Genomic DNA, 24,778 nt, shown 5'->3' with positions numbered 1-24,778 from the left:
GGCCACTGGTGCAACTTGAATCCGTCCCTGTTCGTGTTGTTACACCCTCCGACAACACACCGACGAAAGTGAGAAAATGGCGGATTGCTTCCCGAGAGCGAATAATAGAAAGGCGTTTAATTCGCCAAAATTCACCCATTTAGAGTTCGGAAATCGGTTAAAAAAAAAAAAGGTCTTTTTTCTGCAACATCAAGGTATGTATTGACGCTTACATAGGTCTGGTGATAATGTTCTCCTTTAAGATGGAAATTGTAGCTGCCATTATGATGTGCAGTGATGTTTTCAAATGACTAAGTCTTGAACCATACAAAGTATTTCAATGGTTGGAATCTGCGCTTTTGCATGATATATTAGTTACCGTATTTTCCGCACTATAAGGCGCACCTAAAAACCACAAATTTTCTCAAAAGCTAACAGTGCGCCTTATAACCCGGTGCGCTTTATTACGATTAATTTTCATAAAGTTTCGATCTCGCAACTTCGGTAAACAGCCGCCATCTTTTTTCCCGGTAGAACAGGAAGCGCTTCTTCTTCTACGCAAGCAACCGCCAAGGAAAGCACCCGCCCCCATAGAACAGGAAGCGCTTCACCCGCCCCCATAGAACAGGAAGCGCTTCACCCGCCCCCGGAAGAAGAAGAAAAAACGCGCGGATATCACCGTACGTTTCATTTCCTGTTTACATCTGTAAAGACCACAAAATGGCTCCTACTACGCGACAAGGATCCGGATCATAAAAAGACGCAATCTCTCCATCCGCACACGGATTACTACCGTATTTCACAGCAACTGATATTCCTGTGAACTGCACTGTGGAACGGGAGCACGTACGGTGAATATTCGCACCACAGGGAATGAGGAGTCATCCTTCACTGTGGTTCTAGCTTGCCATGCTAACTTCCACCCATCCAAAAGAGACCTTTCCAGCCGGCGTCATCATAAAAGCTAACTCGAAGGGATGGATGGATGAAGAAAAGATGAGCGAGTGGTTAAGGGAAGTTTACGCGAAAAGGCCGGGTGGCTTTTTTCACACAGCTCCGAAGGCGAACACACCTTCACTAAGACGGGCAGATAGCGCCGGTCGACATACGCCAACATCTGCCAGTGGATCGTAAATGCCTGGGCAGATAGTTTCGGTCACAACTGTGGTCCGAGCTTTCCGGAAGGCAGGATTCACAGAACTGCTGCACAACAACAGCGACACTGAATCCGATGACTTCGACGAGGCGGAGCCGGCCATTTTTGGATCCCACGCTTGCGCAACTTTTCAATTCGGACACCGAAGACGAAGAATTCGAAGGATTTACGAATGAAGAATAACTTCAGAAGGTGAGCGCTATGTTTATTTTGTGTGTTGTGACATTAACGTTCGAGCAACATTATGTTGCTATTTATTGCTCTACACCATTTTGAATTTTACTATGTTTGTGATTGCACATTTGCGTACATTTTGGGACAGAGTTGTTAGAACGCTGGTTTTCAATATATTATTAAAGTTTGACTGAACTATCTGACTGTTTTTTTGACATTCACTTTAGCGCAGCGTTTTTTTTGACATTCACTTTAGCGCAGCGTAGGCGCGGCTTATAGTCCGGGGCGGCTTATTGGTGGACAAAATTATGAAATATGTAATTCATAGAAGGTGCGGCTAATAATCCGGTGCGCCTTATAGTGCGGAAAATACGGTACTATGGTAATCTACGTCACAGCAGCTCAGACGAGGCGCCAAGCACTGTGGGTGGGGAGCGTTTCCACAGAGTGTTTCCAGAGCGGCTAGCCTGAAATATGGGTGTCAGGACAGACACAGAAGGAGATTTTTATAGCAAAGTTCTAAAGCTTAGTGATATATCAGATTGTAGGGCGTGTTTTTTTTTTTTACCCTTCGTGTTCATATTTTGCAGTGTTGGTTGCATTTTTGTTGCGTTTCGCTTGACTGTAAAATATGTCGATCGAGAGTGGGTGTGAAGTTCATTTGTTGTCAATATTCAGTGTTTTATCGTTCATAGTTACTATTGTAAATCCCATATTCTTTATTTTAATGTACATTCTGGGTGTCTCTTTCAGTAACAAAACTTAAAATTCCATTCCGTTTTTTTGAGGTGGTCTGTCATAACGTTTCTAGCATTGAGACTAGGGATGTCCTAATCCGATATTTGGATCGGATCGGCCGCAGATATTTGCAAAAAAATGCGTATCGGCAAGGCATGGGAAAATGCCGATCCAGATTAAAAAAAACACCGGTCCGTGTTTTCCAACGCACCGATTTAAATAATACATTCCACTTTTCTGCTGCTCCCTAATTTCCGTTCCGCATTTTCCAGCACACCTTCAACACATCCACAGGTCTGTGGATTCTCACGCAGTTGCTTTTAGCTGCTGGCATTACACGCTCTTCTCACTCTTTCCCGTGTCTCCCTCTTACAGACAGCGAGCGCACCTTCTTACACACGTCACATACCGTCACGTCATACGTCACATACTGTCACGTCATACGTCACATACTGTCACGTCATACGTCACATACTGTCACGTCATACGTCACATATGTATACGTCCTCTCCCAGCAGAGAGCGAGGTAGCAGCATGGCTAACGTTAGCTGTGATGCTAGCGCAGCCGCTAAGGTGCGCGCCTGCTCAAGCGTCCTCTGCGCACGGCAAATCTATGCCACGCACAAAATCTAATAAAAAAATAAGCGCATAACAATTTTCGACACACGGACACGACAGAGAAAACAGTTTTCGTCATCATTGTTCAAATATTGTAACGTCTGTCGAGACACTAATCTCCATTCGGTGCCACACGCCCACACCATCAAAATGCCGAGGCAAACATTTCCACATCAACACCGTGTGAAAAAAATAGTGATTTTTTTTTTTTAGTTGTGATTTCCCTCTCTGCATGAAAGTTTAAAAGTAGCATATATTAATGCAGTATGAAGAAGAATGTTTTAATGTAGACACATAGAATCATCATACTGCTGTGATTATATGCATCAAGTGTTCATTCAAGGCTAAGGCAAAATATCGAGATATATATTGTGTATCGCGATATGGCCTTAAAATATCGCAATATTAAAAAAGGCCATATCGCCCAGCCCTAGTTTCAATGATGCCATTTCTGTTTGTCATGTATAATTTAGTCTATTTTGTGTTTATCCTTGAATAAACAGGTCAGTTTCTTGTTACCAACCATTGTGTACCGTATTTTCCGCACTATAAGGCGCACCTAAAAACCACAAATTTTCTTAAAAGCTGACAGTGCGCCTTATAACCCGGTGCGCTTTATATATGGATAAATATTAAGATTCATTTTCATAAAGTATCGGTCTCGCAACTTCGGTAAACAGCCGCCATCTTTTTTCCCCGTAGAAGAAGTGCGCGGTGCATGCTGGGATATGTGACGTTTCATTTCCATTTGTGTGTTTATGTAAAGACCCCAAAATGGCTCCTATTAAGTGTGTTGTCTGTCTAATTATAAATAATGCAGACGAGGCGTGTTAACTGAGTTCTCAACGTTTACTCACAGCGTGCTCATAACCACATTCTAACTGCCAGCATACAACGCTTCTCAGGGCTACCGCGCATGCTCGTCACTATCGTTGCATGCTGGGTAGTGTAGTTGTTAATTTGCTAGCTCATAACATCACATTAAGAGACACGCTTACGCGCTTAATTCAATACTCGCCGTCATTCCGGGTGGATTGACAAAAGACCTCCAGCCGCTACATATTGGTGTCAACAGGGCATTCGAAGCTAGACTGCTAACTGCGTGGGAACAGTGGATGACGAAGAAGCGCGCGGTGCATGCTGGGATATGTGACGTTTCATTTCTATTTGTGTGTTTATGTAAAGACCCCAAAATGGCTCCTATTAAGTGTGTTGTCTGTCTAATTATAAATAATGCAGACGAGGCGTGTTAACTGAGTTCTCAACATTTACTCACAGCGTGCTCATAACCACATTCTAACTGCCAGCATACAACAACGCTTCTCAGGGCTACCGCGCATGCTCGTCACTATCGTTGCATGCTGGGTAGTGTAGTTGTTATATTTGCTAGCTCATAACATCACATTAAGAGACACGCTTACGCGCTTACCGTATTTTCCGCACCATAAGGCGCCCTGGGTTAAAAGCCGCGCCTTCAATGAACGGCATATTTCAAAACTTTGTCCACCAATAAGCCGCCCCGTGTTGTAAGCCGCATCTAACTGCGCTAAAGGAATGTCAAAAAAACAGTCAGATAGGTCAGTCAAACTTTAATAATATATTAAAAACCAGCGTTCTAACAACTCTGTTCACTCCCAAAATGTACGCAAATGTGCAATCACAAACATACGTATATCAACATGGACAGAGCTGCGTGAAAAAAGCCACCCGGCCTCTTCGCGTAAACTTAAACTTACCTTAACCACTCGCTCATCTTTTCTTCATCCATCCCTTCGAGTTAGCTTTTATGATGACGCCGGCTGGAAAGGTCTCTTTTGGCAAGGTCTTCCTTTTGAATATCACCATGGGTGGAAGTTAGCATGGCAAGCTAGAACCACAGTGAAGGATGACTTCTCATTCCCTGTGGTGCGAATATTCACCGTACGTGCTCCCGTTCCACAGTGCGGTTCACAGGAATATCAGTTGCTGTGAAATACGGTAGTAATCCGTGTGCGGATGGAGAGATTGCGTCTTTTCATGAACCGGATCCTTGTCGCTTAGTAGGAGCCATTTTGTGGTCTTTACAGATGTAAACAGGAAATGAAACGTACGGTGATATCCACGCGTTTTTCCTTCTTCTTCCGGGGGTGGGTGGTTGCTTACAGTAGAAGAAGAAGCGCTTCCTGTTCTATGGGGGCGGGTGCTTACCTTGGCGGTTGCTTGCGTAGAAGAAGAAGCGCTTCCTGTTCTACCGGGAAAAAAGATGGCGGCTGTTTACCTAAGTTGCGAGATCGAAACTTTATGAAAATGAATCTTAATATTTATCCATATATAAAGCGCACCGGGTTAAAAGCCGCACTGTCAGCTTTTGAGTAAATTTGTGGTTTTTAGGTGCGGCTAATGGTGCGGAAAATACGGTAATTCAATACTCGCCGTCATTCCGGGTGGATTGACAAAAGACCTCCAGCCGCTAGATATTGGTGTCAACAGGGCATTCGAAGCTAGACTGCTAACTGCGTGGGAACAGTGGATGACAGAAGGCGAACACACGTGACGTTCACCAAGACAGGGAGACGGAGACAGCGCCAGACAACATTTTGGATCTCACATTCGCCCAACTTTTCAATTCGGACAACGAAGGAGAATAATTCGAGGGATTTATGAATGAAGAATAACTTCAGAAAGTGAGCGCTATGTTTATTTTGTGTGTTGTGACATTAACGTTCGAGCAACATTATGTTGCTATTGCTCTGCACTATTTTGAATTTTACTATGTTTGTGATTGCACATTTGCGTACATTTTGGGAGTGAACAGAGTTGTTAGAACGCTGGTTTTTAATATATTATTAAAGTTTGACTGACCTATCTGACTGTTTTTTTGACATTCCTTTAGCGCAGTTAGATGCGGCTTACAACACCGGGCGGCTTATAGGTGGACAAAGTTTTGAAATATGCCGTTCATTGAAGGCGCGGCTTTTAACCCAGGGCGCCTTATGGTGCGGAAAATACGGTATTATTCAAACTCCCCTAATTCAGCTGGCTAGTTGTTATCAAGAGTACTAAAACCCTTTTCAACATGATTCTGACAACTAAGTAGGCTAAATAACTTTTAAACTTTAATACATGCTCCGATAGGCCAGTATCGGTATCGGTCAGTATCGGTATCGGATCGGAAGTGCAAAAACAATATCGGTATCGGATCGGAAGTGCAAAAACCTGGATCGGGACATCTCTAATTGAGACATTATTGTGAGGTTTTGTATTAGTGTTCCTAAAAATCAGCTATACTGGCCCCCAGACACATTTTTTTCTCTAAATTTGGCACCCCCCGAGTCAAAATAATTGCCCAGGCCTGGTCTAGGGTACACTTATTAATGATGAAAAATTATACCTATCTGCAATTAATCACGATAAATTTTGAGTTAACTATGAACAAACTGCTATTAATTTAGGTTAGTTTAGATAATTTAGGTTTCTTTCGTTGCAATATACTTAAATAGCTTTTGACAATGTGCGTATTTAAACATGTGTAACTAATTGCTGACTAGTTGACTTTTAAAATACCCCGAGAGGTTATGGCGCCCCACTGTGGAGTAAATGTGAACAAAACTAACCAGAGCATTGTTCTTCTGCAACACCTTCATCAAGTCCATTTTGAAATTTTGGTCCACCTCCTGCTCCTCCATCTCTTCATCCTCCTCCTCTGAGTCATCATCTGACGTGTCAGACTCCTCATCCTAGCAGAGGTTTTGTAAAAAAAATAAAACAAATGAAAGGCGCACACAGGCTGAATGACAACATTTTTAGAAAAGAATCAAGCACCATCTCTTCATCTTTGTCAGCTTTCTTGCTGTCCTCCACAACGACTACGGTGCCTTCCTCCATGCTGTCTCTGTCCGGGTCCAGGACCTACGCCGACCGCCCAAATGCTTATTTAAGTAAAGCCAAAATCAAATGTTTTCATGCCAGGTTGTTACTTACATCCAAGATGGCGGTGAGGGCGGCGGCGTTGACGTGGGGGCAGATGGAGGTGAAGACGGTCTTGCACACCTGCCTAATGTGTCGGCTCGGCTGAGAGAGGAGGGAGAGCAGGATGTCCACCAGCACCTCCACCCACTCTGGCTCCGCCTCCTCCTCCTGCTTGCTGGCTACGACCAGGAAAATGATTGTGATCATTTCATGACAATAGTTTGTGCTATTGTATTGTTTTCAAACAATATTTGTTTTCTAAAAGTTAGCTTTATCTTTTTAAACAGCCTGTTGCATGTTAAAATGGTGGTGTTGTGGGGCGCCAGGTACAGATTAAATTCATTTCAGTTATTTTCAATGGACGGGGCTGCTTTAAAATACAAGTATGCTGACTTAGGAGCTTGGTCGTGGAATGCCTAATAAATATATCAATACAGCTAAAATAATAAATAAATGTATTAATGCACCTAAAATCATCAATAAAGTAAAAATATCAATACATCTAATATGATCAATTAAAAAAAAAAATCAATAGAGCTAAAATTATCAACTAAATAATTTAAATCAAATAGCAATAAATATAAAATGATCAATTAAATAAAATCCATCCATCCATTTGTTACTGCTTGTATCAATTTCTATAAATAATAACTGATTATATAATATATGAAATATAAAAATTAAAATGTAATAATTAAATATCAAAACATCTAAAATGACCGCAGTAATAAAATAATAAAATGAAACAAAATGATCAATTGAATTAAAAAAAATAGAGTACATATAAAATCAATACAAATTCCAATAGATATTGCAAGATCAATCAAAGGTTAAAAAATATAAATAGATTATTTTTTAAACAAAAATATCAATAATTTTATTAAATCATCTATTAAAAAATAAATAGAATAATAAAAATATTAAAACATTTTAAATAGTCCATAAATCAAAACAATCGATAAATAAATGACAAATAAGAATATCAATAGGGTTGTAACTAACGATTATTAATTAATCAACGAGTATCTTAACGATTAGTCGGATAATAAAGCGTACACATATTTAATGGCCCGAATATTTCCATCGCCTTCTAAATACAGCTTAAGTTATTTTATGCATGTGTTTATTAAAAAAAATCAATAGAGTGAAAATCAAATATCAATAAATATAAAATGATCAATTAAATAAAATCCATCCATCATCCATTTTCTACCACTTGTATCAATTTCTATGAATAATAATTGAGTATATATGAAATATAAAATGAATAATGAAATATCAAAACATCTAAAATGATCAAGTTAATAAAATGAAAAAACTAAATCATTAATTGAATAAAAAATAAAATCAATACATATAAAATAATTAATAAAAACATACTGATACAACAAGAACAATTAAATGTTAAAATACAAATATAAATACATAGAAAAAGTATTTAAAAAATACAACAAAATTATTAATACATTTATAAAATGATCTATTAAAAAATAAATAAAATACAAATATGAAAACATTTTAAATAATCAAAATTATGATAAATATCTATCCATAAATCAATAAAACAATCGTTAAATAAATGACAAATGATATCAATAGGGCTGCAACTAGCCATTATTTTGATAGTCGATTAATCAACGAGTATATTAACGATTAGTCGGATAATAAAGCTTACATATTTAATGTACATGTGCTTACTAACAACAAAGACGACTAATTCATTCATACATATTTATTTAGACTGTAACTGTGCTGCCCATTCAGCTGTTACAAAAATTAAAATGACTATTAAATTGTTGTTAATTTAAAAGAAAAGAAAATCAAATTGCTAAAAAATAAAAATAAAAATGAAAAATTTACCTTGTTTATGTATTTAAAAATCCAGTTAAAAGCGCAGCAATGAAAACAAACTACAAAACACAAAAACTTCCTCTAAAAGAAAAGCATTTTGTGATGTTTAAAAAGCTGCACACTGGTATATTGACTATTGATTAACTCTTGGCAGTGTTAGCACTTAAATAGACTCAATGTTTAGAATTGTATTTTTGATTAAGTCTTCAAATGTTGGCTATTTCATAGATTGCATTTTTAACCTTACGGTACCTCCGCATTGGTGCCTGTCAGTCTCTGTGTGTGCGCAGTTTGCTATTGTGCCCTTTTTACAGCATTGCAAATGGACTTTGCTTTAAAAGTACCGTATTTTCCGCACCATAAGCCGCCCTGGGTTATAAGCCGCGCCTTCAATGAACGGCATATTTCAAAACTTTGTCCACCTATAAGCCGCCCCGTGTTATAAGCCGCATCTAACTGCGCTAAAGGGAATGTCAAAAAAACAGTCAGATAGGTCAGTCAAACTTTAATAATATGTTAAAAACCAGCGTGATGTGGGCGCGCATGGAGTCGTATATCAACATGGACGGAGCTGCGTGAAAAAAGCCACCCGGCCTCTTCGCGTAAACTTCCCTTAACCACTCGCTCATCTTTTCTTCATCCATCCATCCCTTCGAATTAGCTTTTATGATGACGCCGGCTGGAAAGGTCTCTTTTGGCAAGGTCTTCCTTTTGAATATCACCATGGGTGGAAGTTTCTGGCCATTAGCATGGCAAGCTAGAACCACAGTGAAGGATGACTTCTCATTCCCTGTGGTGCGAATATTCACCGTACGTGCTCCCGTTGTATCCACAGTGCGGTTCACAGGAATATCAAAAGTCAGTGGAACCTCGTCCATGTTGATAATGTTCTCTGGCCGGATCTTTTTTTCAGCTATCTTGTTTTTACAATATGCACGGAAAGTAGCCAGCTTTTCTTGAAAGTCTTTAGGCAGTTGCTGTGAAATAGTAGTCCGTGTGCGGATGGAGAGATTGCGTCTTTTCATGAACCGGAAACCTGTCGCTTAGTAGGAGCCATTTTGTGGTCTTTACAGATGTAAACACACAAAGGAAATGAAACGTAATATCCGCGCGCTTCTTCTTCTTCTACGGGGGCGGGTGGTTGCTTACAGTAGAAGAAGAAGCGCTTCCTCTTCTACGGGGAAAAAAGATGGCGGCTGTTTACCGTAGTTGCGAGACCTAAACTTTATGAAAATGAATCTTAATATTAATCCATATATAAAGCGCACCGGGTTATAAGCCGCACTGTCAGCTTTTGAGTAAATTTGTGGTTTTTAGGTGCGGCTAATAGTGCGGAAAATACGGTACTTGAATTAATGTAGACACATTTTAGCTGGCTGACTTTGGCTAAAATGATAGTTAAATCTATTTTTCACACAACTTCGTCTCACTCTTGTTAGCTGGCTAGCAAGGCACAAGCTAACAATCTTACCGTGGCTGAGTCCGCATCCTCCCTCCAAATGTTCGACATCTTGCCTCCGCTTTAAATGCTTGCGTATCACAGATGTACTGCTATAAAAACAAGATCCGCTTTGCAAAATGAGCAAGGTATTAATGTTTTTAACACGAATAAGAGGAAAGGTTCTCCCATTTTACATGTTATCACTGGCAATGTTTTTGAGAGTGGCGGTGCGGACACGCTTCCGCCCGGAAAAACACGATTGATGACGACACGATAATTGTCGGCGACAAATTTTATTGTTGACATTTGTCCACTGTGTTGACTAATCATTGCGACCCTGAATATCAATAAATCTTAAAATTTGATAAATAAAACTTAGATAAACAAAAAATCAATAAAAAAAGAGTTCATGATAACTAAATGATCAAATATGATAAATAAAATAGTACCACATATCAATAAAAGTTAAAATAAGCAACAGCTATCAAAAAATAAGACTTACCTTGTGTCGCCTTCTTCTTCTTCTTGGTCGCCTGCTGGGCTTTGTCCACGCAGCTCTGCAGGTCCCTCATAATGTCCAGGAGGTCATCTGGAGCCTGCACAAACAATATTTTTCTTAATCTGTGGGATGGACTTCCTAAGTGTGTTCTGTGCCTTGAAGTACCTTGAAGAGGTGCAGGCCGACCAAGAGGAAGAGTTGCTGGAAGGCGCGGCTCTCAGCGGAGTGTCCTTTCTTGGCTTTCTTTTTCAGGCTGGCCACCGACTCCAGCATGCTGCAAGAAAAGCTCCACTTTCAACCACTTGCTACGGTCACGGGACAGGTGAAGACCGACGCACTCCCACCTGTCCCAGGCCTGCCTCTCCTCAAGACTGAAGGTCCGGACGCTCTGCACAAGTTTTGGCTTGCTGAGCAGGACTTGGGCGAACTCGACCAGGTGGTAGATCCACAAGGTGCCATCCGCCGTCACGCCCAGGGTGCGCTTGTGGTTCGGCGCCTGCTCTTTCGCCGTGTCGTCAGCCAGCGGCAGGTTGTGCATGGACATCAGCAGTCTGGGTCATACACACATCACAAAAAAACCTTATTGGTGGCTGTAGGTAACCTCCTGTTTTTTAATTCCCTTGGGGAGACCTGGGACCTTTCTGGGTCCTCATATTACCTTAGCAGATGACATCATGCAACAGAATGTTCATTTTAAAGATTAGTGGGATGAAATAGGAGTTGTAAAGGCATTCATCTCAACGTTATTTTGAGCACAAGCTATTGAGTGAGTATACACTGGAGTTCCCTGGGACCCTTTTGTCCCCCATTGACTCCCATTAATAAAGGCCATTTTTCGATATACTATAAGCCTCTTATTTTACAACGCTTTTTCCATGAAAACCAAATTATCCAAGCATTCCCCCTTTGAAATACGTGCAAATCCTGTTAAGTGTACCGTATTTTTCGGACCATAGAGTGCACCGGATTATAAGGCGCACTGCCGAAGAACATACTTGCAAACCCTCCCAAATTTCCCGGGAGACTCCTGAATTTCAGTGCCTCTCCCGAAAATCTCCCGGGACAACCATTCTCCCGAATTTGTCCCGATTTCCAGCCTGACAACAATTTTGGTGGCGTGCCTTAAAGGCACTGCCTATAGCATCCTCTCTCACCTGAAAAGGAGACTATTATATATGTCTCCGTTATCCATAGGTTTATCTATAACCCATAAAGTAGGCAGGCACGGAGCTATTTCTCAGCGTGTGTTTATTCCAGCCGGCACGTTAAAACACTGACACACAACATCCGGATTCCCATCATGCATTGCTTCAAAACTACGGCAAGTAGTAATGTCCAAAATTTCCAGCCGGACAAACAATATTGGGGGCGTGCCTTAAAGGCACTGCCTTTGGCGTCCTCTCTCACCTGAAAAGGAGACTAATATATATGTCTCCGTTATCCATAGGTTTATCTATAACCCATAACACGGTGGACGAATGGATATAGTCACTCATGAACGGTCAGAGAAGCACAAGGCGGCGGCAACGCAGTATTATGGGCCACCTTGCTAAATGGAGACCCGAGGGTGTAACATATGCCGAGACAAAGATGGCTATTCTGATATCTGCAAGAAACATCCCGTTCTCATTTGCGGATGTTTTCAACAAATCCATGAAGTATATGTTCCCGGATCGCTCGCCAGTACTCAAATGGCAGAACAAAAGCTACTCAAATAGTGAAAAGTGTTTTTTTTTGTTTTTTTTAAAGTAAGCAGCAAGTACAGTACAGTTAGTAGAACAACTGTGTTTTCATTACTGTGTACTGTACTATATATATATATATATATATATATATATATACATACAGTATATATATATATATATATATATATATATATACACATATATATATATATATATATATATATATATATATATATATATATATATATATATATATATATATATATATATATATTGAATTTAAGTGAATTCTAGCTATAAATATCCTCATCCCCCCTTAACCCCCCCTCCCCCAATCTCCCGAATTCGGAGGTCTCAAGGTTGGCAAGTATGTCGATGTTCATATTTAGGGCGCATTAAAGGAGTCTTATTTTTTTTCTAAATGTAAAACACTTCCTTGTGGTCTACATAACATGTAATGGTGATTCTTTGGTCAAAATGTTGCATAGATTATGTTTTACAGATCATCTCCAAGCCGCTTTCTGACAGTCGGTCTTATTTATTATGTTATTATTTGTGGGCAGGTCCTATTTACGTAGCGTCTTCCCCCCGTCATCTTTGTTGTAGCGGTGTAGCGTGCAAGGACGGGAGTGCAATAAGTGTCAAAAGATGGAGCTAACTGTTTTAATGACATTCAGACTTTACTTAAATCAATAACGAAGCAGCATCTCCTCATTCGGAAACAACAAGGCGGAAAATGTGTCCCGTCCGACCGGAACTCTCTGAATAACTACAGTTCCTTGGGTGAATAATGTAAACTCACTACACCGGTATGTTTTAGCGCTTTCATGGCAAGTTAACTGACAGATATAAGTTAGAATTTCACACTACTTTATATTAGAAATGGCAACAGCGGAGGATGAATGTCCCATAACAAGAAAATAGAGAAAAAGAAGAAGCTTATAGACTACGGTGTGCGCAACTTTTCAGGATTTATGCAGATCCCCAAAAAAAAAAAAAAGGTGAAATGACTGAAAACATGTTTTATATTCGAGTTTCTTCAAAATAGCCACTCTGTGCTCTGATTACTGCTTTGCACACTCTTGGCATTCTCTCGATGAGCTCCAAGCACACCCGTGAAGTGAAAACCATTTCAGGTGACTACCTCTTGAAGCTCATGGAGAGAATGCCAAGTGTGTGAAAAAGTAATCAGAGCAAAGGGTGGCTATTTTGAAGAAACCAGAATATAAAACATGTTTTCAGTTATTCCACCTTTTTTTTGTTAAGTACATAACTCCACATGTGTTCATTCATAGCTTTGATGCCTTCAGTGACAATCTACAGTCTAAATAGTGATGAAAATAAAGAAAACGCATTGAATGAGAAGGTGTGTCCAAACTTTTGGCCTGTACTGTACTGTACTATATATATATATATATGTATGTGTGGGGAAAAAAAATCACAAGACTACTTCATCTCTACAGGCCTGTTTCATGAGGGGTTCCTCAATCATCAGGAGATTTTAATGGAAGCATTCACATACCATGGTTTGTATAGGGCACAGAGTGGGTGGGTACAGGCTGGCGTAGGGGCGTGGTGATTGGCTCATGTGTTACCTAGGAGGTGTTTCCGTCTGTGGCGGCATGCTGATACAATTTCGCTCCGCTTGTTCAGGGATGACAGGTCTGGACGGTATATAATAAACAGTTTCTCTTTCAAGCATAGGTTGCATCTTTTATTACCACTATTGTAAGGTGTGCTGGATGCAAGAATTTGCCATGTTATTGAATATTCAACATTATTGTCTTTGAGGTCCCAAATGTGTTTGCTGAGTTCTGTGGTATTCCGCAGGTTTTGGTTCCAGAAAGAAGCCTTGTGATTGTTCCATCTGGTTTTAAACTCTCCCTCGGTTAATCCTACATATGTGTCGGATGTGTTAATGTCCTTGCGTGTTACCTTAGATTGGTAAACAACTGATGTTTGTAAGCACCCCCCGTTGAGAGGGCAATCAGGTTTCTTGCGGCAGTTGCAGCCTTTGTTGGTTTTGGAGTCGCTCTGTCCGGGGGCCGACGGCTCATTTGCAATTGTTTTGTTGTGGTTTGAGATAATTTGTCGTATATTGTTCATACAGCTGTAGCTCAATTTAATGTTGTTCTTGTTGAATACTTTTCTTAGTGTGTTGCCTTTGGGGAAGTGTTTGTCAATCAGAGTGAGGAATTTGTGGCCAATGTTAGTTGAGACGTTTTTGCTGTATGGGGGGTTGTACCAGATGATGTTGTTTCGTTTTCTGTTCTTTTTTGGTTGGTTTCCTGGCGTGGGTTCATAGGTGAGGGAGAAATTGTATCCGCTTTCATCAAGTGCTTTTTGGTACGGGGGGGTTGTATCGAGCACTATTTTTTGGATAACCTTATTAAGACATATATATATATATATATATATATATATATATATATATATATATATATATATATATATATATATATATATATATATATATATATACACACCGTATTTTCCGCACTATTAGCCGCACCTAAAAACCACAAATTTACTCAAAAGCTGACAGTGCGGCTTATAACCCGGTGCGCTTTATATATGGATTAATATTAAGATTCATTTTCATAAAGTTTAGGTCTCGCAACTACGGTAAACAGCCGCCATCTTTTTTCTTCTTCTACGGCAAGCAACCGCCAAGGTAAGCACCCGCCCCCATAGAAGAGGAAGCGCTTCTTCTTCTACTGTAAGCAACCACCCGCCCCCGTAGAAGAAGAAGAAGCGCGCGGATATTACGTTTCATTTCCTTTGTGTGTTTACATCTGTAAAGACCACAAAATGGCTCCTACTAAGCGACAGGTTTCCGGTTCATGAAAAGACGCAATCTCTCCATCCGCACACGGACTACTATTTCACAGCAACTGCCTAAAGACTTTCAAGAAAAGCTGGCTACTTTCCGTGCATATTGTAAAAACAAGATAGCTGGAAAAAAGATCCGGCCAGAGAACATTATCAACATGGACGAGGTTCCACTGACTTTTGATATTCCTGTGAACCGCACTGTGGATACAACGGGAGCACGTACGGTGAATATTCGCACCACAGGGAATGAGAAGTCATCCTTCACTGTGGTTCTAGCTTGCCATGCTAATGGCCAGAAACTTCCACCCATGGTGATATTCAAAAGGAAGACCTTGCCAAAAGAGACCTTTCCAGCCGGCGTCATCATAAAAGCTAACTCGAAGGGATGGATGGATGAAGGAAAGATGAGCGAGTGGTTAAGGGAAGTTTACGCGAAGAGGCCGGGTGGCTTTTTTCACGCAGCTCCGTCCATGTTGATATACGACTCCATGCGCGCCCACATCACGCTGGTTTTTAATATATTATTAAAGTTTGACTGACCTATCTGACTGTTTTTTTGACATGCCCTTTAGCGCAGTTAGATGCGGCTTATAACATGGGGCGGCTTATAGGTGGACAAAGTTTTGAAATATGCCGTTCATTGAAGGCGCGGCTTATAACCCAGGGCGGCTTATGGTGCGGAAAATACGGTATATATATATATATATATATATATATATATATATATATATATATATGTATATATATATATATATATATATATATATATATATATATTATTAAAAAAGATGGCCCCTGGCCACATTTTTTTTAACCCAATGTGGCCCCCGGGGTCAAAAAGTTTGGGGAACCCCTGAGCTAATGCAACAAAACTTTGTTCTTATCTGTACTACATGTAAAGTTCAAATTTGAATGACAATAAAGGAAGTCTAAGTCTCTAGATCTGAATGTGATCTACAGACTTAAGCACTGAAAGTGAAAACAAATATTTATGGATAAGACCCTTTCAGGTCCCCAGGACCAATAACATTCACACATTTAGGGGATCTCACAGGAATAAGACGGCGGTATAAGAACATTAAATTAAAGAGCCCTCACCCGAAGAAGAAATTGACCAGCGCTGCTCTGGTTGCGGCATCCAGCGGGACATGGAGTGTCTCCTCCGTCTCCGGAATGTCTGCGCTCGCCTTCTTGGTGCTGAAGAAGGCGTGGAAGAAGATGAACCTGAAGAAGAAGAAAAAAAGCGCTCAAGATGATGTCCTCCTTCACGGGAGAGGGAAAAAGTCTGCGTCTCCGACCTGGCCACTTCCATGATGGTGTCCTCGTCCTTCTTCAGCTGGTGGTTGTCCACGATGGAGGTCAGCCTACCCAGGATCCACTTCCTCAGGCGGGACGAGTCGTTCCTGATGAGCGAAGTGAGAGGTGAGGCGTCTCATCTGGGGTCACAGGTGTTTGCTGGCGAGGCTTTACCGATCCTGCTCTTCCTGCCAGCGCGCCTTCTTCTGCTCCTTCTTCTGCTTGCGGACGCTCAAGTGCAGCAGCTGCTCCATCCCCGGGTGCAGGAAGTTGCTCTTCAGCCACGCCACGTAGCTCCGCAGCGCCGGCGGCTGCAGGTGCTGGACCACGCGCCACACGCACGGCACCACGGGCGAGCCCCGGTGGGCGAGCGAGGAGAAGGCCACCATCACCGCCATCTGCTTGTCGGCGTCCTCGCAGCCCTGCAGGAAGTCTGACACGTACGTGTCCATCTCTGGCGCCAACTTAAAGCGCTCTTGTTTCTGCAACGGACAAAATTGTAATACTCATGTTTATCTTTTTTTTCTTTTTTACCAGTACCGTATTTTTCAGACTATATGTCGCAGTTTTTTTCATAGTTTGGCCGGGGGTGCGACTTATACTCAGGAGCGACTTAAGTCTGAAATTATTAACAAATTACCATAAAATATCAAAAAATATTATTTATCTCATTCACGTAAGAAACTAGACGTAAAAGATTTCATGGGATTTAGCGATTAGGAGTGACAGATTGTTTGGTAAACGTATAGCATGTTCTATATGTTATAGTTATTTGAATGACTCTTACCATAATATGTTACGTTAACATACCAGGCACGTTCTCAGTTGGTTATTTATGCCTCATATAACGTACACTTATTCAGCCTGTTGTTCACTATTCTTTATTTATCTTAGATTGCCTTTCAAATGTCTATTCTTGCTGTTGGGTTTTATCAAATAAATTTCCCCAAAAAATGTGACTTATACTCCAGAGCGACTTATATATGTTTTTTTCCTTCTTTATTATGCATTTTCGGCCGGTGCGACTTATACTCCGGAGCGACTTATACTCCGAAAAATACGGTACTTTAAATATAAATATTAATGTTTAACATCATCAATGAAAATATTAAAAAAATACCAATGTTTAACATTAAGTATTGAAATATTTCATATTTTATCCACAATAGGAAAATTTGACTTGATGATTTAGAAGTAATGTACATTTTTTTGATAACGTAGTAAAAAGTAACATCTAATAAGAAACCTATAATATTTAAATTGTAAAGTGTAAAAAAAATAAAATAAATTTGAAATATGTATTTCTTCAAATAGCGTGAGAACACGTGTAATCAATTGTTATTATCAATACTTTTCTCACAGCGCTTTCATTGGCGAACTTTTGAAGTGAACACTGCCTAGCAACAAATGACGTCACAGGACAGGAAGAAGAAGCCCAGCCACGTTCATTAGCACCAGGGATGTAGCAAAGATGTAAATATCGGGACGTAATCTGACCTGCAAATGTTCTTTTTCGTTAGCTATGTAGCACAGATGCAAATATTAAAATGTAAACTGACCTGAAAACATTCATTAGCGTTTGAGATGTAGCATAGATTTAAATATTGGAACGTAAACTGACCTGAAAACGTTAATTAGCGTTAACAATGTAGCATGGATCTAAACTGACCTGCAAATATTTATTTGCATTAGCAATGGAGCATAAATATAAATATTGGAACGTAAACGGACGTGAAAACGTTTATTAGCGTTAGCAATGTAGCATAGAAAAACCTTAATTCGCGATTTAGCATAGATGTAAATATTGGGACGCAAACCAACTTGACAGTGTTAACAATGTAGCATAAATGTAGACATCAGGTAGTAAATTTAAATGAAAATGTTCTTTAGCGTTAGCGTTGTAGCATAGATGTAAATATTAAAATTAAAACTGACCTAAAAACGTTCATTAACGTTAGTGATATCGCATAGATATGAATATTGGAACGTAGACTGACCTGAAACTGTTCATTAGCGTTAGCTATGTAGCATAGATGTAAATATTGGTTTTACATTTATTTCCGTTTCATTAAATAAGTGTTTATTACTTGGAACTAGGGCTGCAACTAACAACTAATTAGATAATCGATAAATCTGTAGATTATTACTTCGATTAATCGATTAATAATCGGATAAAAGAGACAAACTACATTTCTATCCTTTCCAGTATTTTATGGGGGGAAAAACAGCATACTGGCACCATACTTATTTTGATTATTGTTTCTCAGCTGTTTGTAAATGTTGCAGTTTATAAATAAAGGTTTATTTAAAAAAAATAATAATAATAAATAAATAAATAAAATAAGTAAATTAATCGCCAACTATTTTTATAATCGATTTTAATCGATTAGTTGTTGCAGCCCTACTTGGAACTTTACAAAAAACAATTCATTTGGAATAAGAAACAGTTAAAATAATTCCGACATTTATTAAACCAATGAAAATGTGTGCAAAACTGGACCGTAAGATCCCGATAATAAAGGAGCTGCCATCAGCTAAATTTTAGAACGGTCTGCATTACTTTATTTACAATAAATAAATAGATTATTGACGTTTACTAATGGATTCTATAATCATCCATGTCCTAAATTGCTATGCATCTAAAAATCGATTATTTCTACCCCCACTATTAGCTATGTAGCATAGATGTAAATATTAAAACGTTAACTGACCCAAAAATGCTCATTAGCGTTAGCAATGTAGCATATATTTCAATATTGGAACGAAAACTGACCTGAAAACATTCATTGGCATTAGCTATGTAGTATAGATGTGTATATTAAAACGTAATCTGACCTGAACACATTCATTAATGTTAATAATGTAGCAAAGATTACAATACTGGGATGTAAACTAACCTGAAAATGTTTATTAGGGTTAGTGATGTAGCATAAATGTAAATATTAGGATGTAAACTGACCTAAAAATGATCTTTAGTGTTACAAATGTAGCATAGTAGTAAACTGGCATGCAAACGCTCATTAGCGTTAGCGATGTAGCATCGATGTAAATATTAAAATGTAAACAGACCTGTAAACGTTCATTAGCATTAGCGATGTAGCACAGATGTAAATATTAAAATGTAAACTGACCTGCAAACATTCATTAGAGTTAGCTATGTAGCACAGATGTAAATATTAAAATGTAAACATACCTGAAAACGTTCATTAGTGAAGTGAAGTGAATTACATTTATATAGCGCATTTTCTCAAGCGACTCAAAGCGCTTTACATTGTGAAACCCAATATCTAAGTTACATTTAAACCAGTGTGGGTGGCACTGGGAGCAGGTGGGTAAAGTGTCTTGCCCAAGGACACAACGGCAAGGACTAGGATGGCGGAAGAGGGGATCGAACCTGGAACCCTCAAGTTGCTGGCCCGGCCGCTCTACCAGCCGAGCTATTACCGCCCCATTAGAGTTAGCGATGTAGCACAGATGTAAATATTAAAATGTAAACTGACCTGCAAACGTTCATTAGAGTTAGCGATGTAGCATGAGATGTAAATATTAAAATGTGAACTGACCTGAAAACGTTCATTAGCGTTAGCATCAATGCAAACTGACCTGAGCAGATGCCACCAAGTGCTCGCCGTATTGCTTCATCACCTTCCCAGACAGCACCTCTTTGAGCTGGTCCAGCGACAGCAGCGGCAGAGCGCTGCCCAACAGGCGGAAGCTGATGTAGCTGCTCACCAAACACACAATGCTGAGACATGCCTCTATGGACGTTTAATCAATCAATCAATAATCCATTGGCACTCACTGTGCGGGTCCTGGCGGCTGCCACAACATTCCCTCCACGATGGCTCCATTCCAGAAGAGCTGGAAGCTATTTTCCCTCAGGGAGAGCTTGAGCAGGTCCATGAAGACGGCGGGAAGGACACACTCCTTCTTCACGTACTGAACAGACAGCTTCAGAACCTCCGTCAGCCTGAAAGAGAAGACCCTGGTCATGGAAAGGACCAAGAGGGCTGACCCTAGTCTTCTTCCTCTTCTTACTTGGAGATGTTGTCGTCGTTGATGATGTTGGAGGAGCCCAGCAGCTTTTTCAGCTTTTTGGGCTTGAGGCTTTGTGGGAAGCGCTCCAGCGCCACCAGCAGCAGCTGCAGCTGCTCCGGGGTCTTGAAGGCCGACTCCAGGTCGGTCTTCAGGGCGCTCAGCAGGACCTCCTCAAACACCTTCTCGGGCACCTGCACGCAGCACACATGCAGCAGGTCAACGCTACTGCTAAGCATGGAATATATAGGTGTAATGGAACCAGAACAGTGATGCTAATAAACACAAAACTGACATGTAAGCAGTTTTTTCTTAAAAAAAAACCAATCAATTATTGTACAGCTTTTGAAACTGGAACATATCAAAATCAGTGTTGCCACAGTTACCTTGAAAAACTAATCTGATTAATGACTACTGATTACTCCTTTACTTTACTGATAAGTTGATTTTAAAAGTAACTAAGTTAGATTACAAGTTACTTTATTAATTACATTCAGCAATGCAGCTACCGACATTTCCCCTGCCGCCTCAACATAAAAATGACAAGCAGTTTTGCCAATCACTTTGTTTAACATCAACAACTACACTTAATATTAGGGGTGTAACGGTACACAACAATTTCGGTTCGGTACGTACCTCGGTTTAGAGGTCATGGTTCAGTTCATTTTCGGTACAGTAAGAAAACAACATAATACAAATTTTTGGGTTATTTATTTACCAAATTTGCAAAATCTTCCACCAAAAATATTTTTCTTACTGGAATATTTAATGTGAAGTAATCGGAACCTTGGATAGGTCAATAATTCATAATGACATTGATTTTGATTCAATATTATGTTTTGAGCAATGACAGTTTGAAAGAAAAAAAAAACAGCTTTGTTTTATTAGTCAACATTGCAACTTTTTCTAAATTACATTTAACCTTTGAGCTTTTTTATTTCACTTTTGTTATGTTTTTGTTAATTTTAATAGTGTTTTTAGAATGTGCCGTGGGCCTTTAAAACATTAGCTGTGGGCCGCAAATGGCCTCCGGGGAACACTTTTGACACCCCTGCTATAGATACCGTATTTTCCGCACTATTAGCCGCACCTAAAAACCACAAATTTACTCAAAAGCTGACAGTGCGGCTTATAACCCGGTGCGCTTTATATATGGATTAATATTAAGATTCATTTTCATAAAGTTTCGGTCTCGCAACTACGGTAAACAGCCGCCATCTTTTTTCCCCGTAGAAGAGGAAGTGCTTCTTCTTCTACTGTAAGCAACCACCCGCCCCCGTAGAAGAAGAAGAAGCACGCGGATATTACGTTTCATTTCCTTTGTGTGTTTACATCTGTAAAGACCACAAAATGGCTCCTACTAAGCGACAGGTTTCCGGTTCATGAAAAGACGCAATCTCTCCATCCGCACACGGACTACTATTTCACAGCAACTGCCTAAAGACTTTCAAGAAAAGCTGGCTACTTTCCGTGCATATTGTAAAAACAAGATAGCTGAAAAAAAGATCCGGCCAGAGAACATTATCAACATGGACGAGGTTCCACTGACTTTTGATATTCCTGTGAACCGCACTGTGGATACAACGGGAGCACGTACGGTGAATATTCGCACCACAGGGAATGAGAAGTCATCCTTCACTGTGGTTCTAGCTTGCCATGCTAATGGCCAGAAACTTCCACCCATGGTAACATTCAAAAGGAAGACCTTGCCAAAAGAGACCTTTCCAGCCGGCGTCATCATAAAAGCTAACTCGAAGGGATGGATGGATGAAGAAAAGATGAGCGAGTGGTTAAGGGAAGTTTACGCGAAGAGGCCGGGTGGCTTTTTTCACGCAGCTCCGTCCATGTTGATATACGACTCCATGCGCGCCCACATCACGCTGGTTTTTAATATATTATTAAAGTTTGACTGACCTATCTGACTGTTTTTTTGACATTCCCTTTAGCGCAGTTAGATGCGGCTTATAACACGGGGCGGCTTATAGGTGGACAAAGTTTTGAAATATGCTGTTCATTGAAGGCGCGGCTTATAACCCAGGGCGGCTTATGGTGCGGAAAATACGGTATATATATTTTTTTTTTTAAACAGTTTTTCTTTACAGCAGTTGACATAAATTATTTATTTTTTATAAAATAAAATACTGTCTTTACCTGACTGTTAATACTGCGGCACTTTTCAGAGGCGGTATTGTACCGAATATGATTCATTAGTATTGCGGTACTATACTACCGTATTTTCCGCACCATTAGCCGCACCTAAAAACCACAAATTTACTCAAAAGCTGACAGTGCGGCTTTTAACCCGGTGCGCTTTATATATGGATAAATATTAAGATTCATTTTCATAAAGTTTCGATCTCGCAACTTAGGTAAACAGCCGCCATCTTTTTTCCCGGTAGAACAGGAAGCGCTTCTTCTTCTACGCAAGCAACCGCCAAGGTAAGCACCCGCCCCCATAGAACAGGAAGCGCTTCTTCTTCTACTGTAAGCAACCACCCGCCCCCGGAAGAAGAAGAAAAAACGCGCGGATATCACCGTACGTTTCATTTCCTGTTTACATCTGTAAAGACCACAAAATGGCTCCTACTAAGCGACAAGGATCCGGTTCATGAAAAGACGCAATCTCTCCATCCGCACACGGATTACTACCGTATTTCACAGCAACTGATATTCCTGTGAACCGCACTGTGGAACGGGAGCACGTACGGTGAATATTCGCACCACAGGGAATGAGAAGTCATCCTTCACTGTGGTTCTAGCTTGCCATGCTAACTTCCACCCATGGTGATATTCAAAAGGAAGACCTTGCCAAAAGAGACCTTTCCAGCCGGCGTCATCATAAAAGCTAACTCGAAGGGATGGATGAAGAAAAGATGAGCGAGTGGTTAAGGTAAGTTTAAGTTTACGCGAAGAGGCCGGGTGGCTTTTTTCACGCAGCTCTGTCCATGTTGATATACGTATGTTTGTGATTGCACATTTGCGTACATTTTGGGAGTGAACAGAGTTGTTAGAACGCTGGTTTTTAATATATTATTAAAGTTTGACTGACCTATCTGACTGTTTTTTTGACATTCCTTTAGCGCAGTTAGATGCGGCTTACAACACGGGGCGGCTTATTGGTGGACAAAGTTTTGGGGGGGGGGGGGGGGGACATATGATTTATATTGTGTTGTATTTCTATTTTGTCAAAAAAATATATCAATAAAAAACACTTGGGTTCTCAGGGCCCATCTATATTGACCCCGCTACTTAAAAAACAATTATTTAAACCTTCCCGTACTGACCCCGCATTTATGACTTGGCACGATCATGGTATCACCACTGTGAAAGACCTCTATGCAGACGGAGTGTTCTCATCCTTCACTGAACTCTCTTCCAAATACGATTTGCCGAACTCCCACCTTTTTCGTTTCTTTCAGGCGAGGGACTTCGTAAAGAAGCAGTTCCCACACTTTCCAAATCGTCCTCCGGAAACTCTTATAGATACATTGTTATCTTTGAGCCCTAATCATAAAAAATGTATCTCCGTGTTATATACCTCCTTAAGTTCAGTTGCTCCAAACTCTCTATCAGTGATAAGAGCCTCGTGGGAGAGCGATCTTAATACCAACATATCCGATCAACACTGGAACTCGGCCCTGAAACTGGTTCACTCCTCCTCAATATGTGCCCGTCACAGTCTCATCCAATGCAAAGTAATCCATAAAATTCACTACACTAATTCAAAACTATCCAAAATCTACCCCACTGTTAGCAATACCTGCAATAGATGCAAACAATCTCCGGCTGATCACGTCCATATGTTCTGGTCCTGCTCTAAACTATGTTCCTTTTGGGAGGACATTTTTGACACAATTGGAAAAGCATACGGTCAAACTTTCCTCCAAACCCATTATCAGCCATTATTGGCGTATGCCCCGATAACAGGTGCGCGGTACCACTAAAACGCGCTGTTGCTTTTACGACCCTGCTGGCCAGGCGATTGATCTTGTTTGATTGGAAGCTGGCTCGCCCCCCATCACACGGCCGTTGGATTAGAGAGGTTCTCTACAATCTAAAACTGGAAAAACGTAGGTTTTCGCTAAAAGGCTCGGTTCAAGCATTTGAAAGCTCATGGAGCCCTTTTTTGCTGTATGTCAACTCTCTTGACCTATGCCCAGACGCAGATGAGGAATAATCTCCCTTTTATTTATTAGTATTATTTTATTCTATTTTTATTTTATTATATATTATTATTATTAATTTTTATTTTATTTTATTATTATTATTATATATATATATTTTTTATATATATCTGTCTGTCTCTGGCCTCGTATGTGTGTGTGTGTGTGTGTGAGAATGTGTCTGTCTTTGTCGTCTTACTTGTTACATAATTGTGCCATTTGTTCCTCGTTAGTGGGACCTGAGTGGGGTGGGAGGTTTGGGTTTTAAGGGAAAGGGTGTGAATCATTTACTGACTTTAAAATTGTACTGTTTTGACTTGCACTTTTTTCTGTCTATTTGAAAATGCCAATAAAAAAAGT

The 24,778-nt window shown here is 40.1% G+C and overlaps 1 protein-coding gene across 2 annotated transcripts in view; it reads right to left on the bottom strand.

Moving 5' to 3' along the window:
- Positions 1 to 24,778, bottom strand: part of mybbp1a (MYB binding protein (P160) 1a) — a 67,904-nt gene that overhangs the window by 23,455 nt on the left and 19,671 nt on the right. For both annotated transcript variants that reach the window (XM_061963047.2, XM_061963046.2), the window contains exons 6-17: positions 20,259 to 20,449; positions 20,023 to 20,190; positions 19,824 to 19,944; positions 16,395 to 16,702; positions 16,223 to 16,327; positions 16,023 to 16,148; positions 10,749 to 10,955; positions 10,570 to 10,678; positions 10,408 to 10,501; positions 6,626 to 6,792; positions 6,467 to 6,553; positions 6,259 to 6,381 (exon numbers count right to left, since the gene is read on the bottom strand). In XM_061963047.2, the coding sequence (XP_061819031.1) occupies positions 6,259 to 6,381; positions 6,467 to 6,553; positions 6,626 to 6,792; positions 10,408 to 10,501; positions 10,570 to 10,678; positions 10,749 to 10,955; positions 16,023 to 16,148; positions 16,223 to 16,327; positions 16,395 to 16,702; positions 19,824 to 19,944; positions 20,023 to 20,190; positions 20,259 to 20,449 (1,806 nt within the window). The remainder of the gene's footprint in view (positions 1 to 6,258; positions 6,382 to 6,466; positions 6,554 to 6,625; positions 6,793 to 10,407; positions 10,502 to 10,569; positions 10,679 to 10,748; positions 10,956 to 16,022; positions 16,149 to 16,222; positions 16,328 to 16,394; positions 16,703 to 19,823; positions 19,945 to 20,022; positions 20,191 to 20,258; positions 20,450 to 24,778) is intronic.

The sequence above is a fragment of the Nerophis lumbriciformis genome, linkage group LG09, assembly GCF_033978685.3.
Source record: "Nerophis lumbriciformis linkage group LG09, RoL_Nlum_v2.1, whole genome shotgun sequence".
Taxonomy (NCBI): domain Eukaryota; kingdom Metazoa; phylum Chordata; class Actinopteri; order Syngnathiformes; family Syngnathidae; genus Nerophis; species Nerophis lumbriciformis.
The sequence above is the reverse complement of the archived record's forward strand: the minus strand, read 5'-3'. Positions and strand labels throughout refer to the sequence as shown.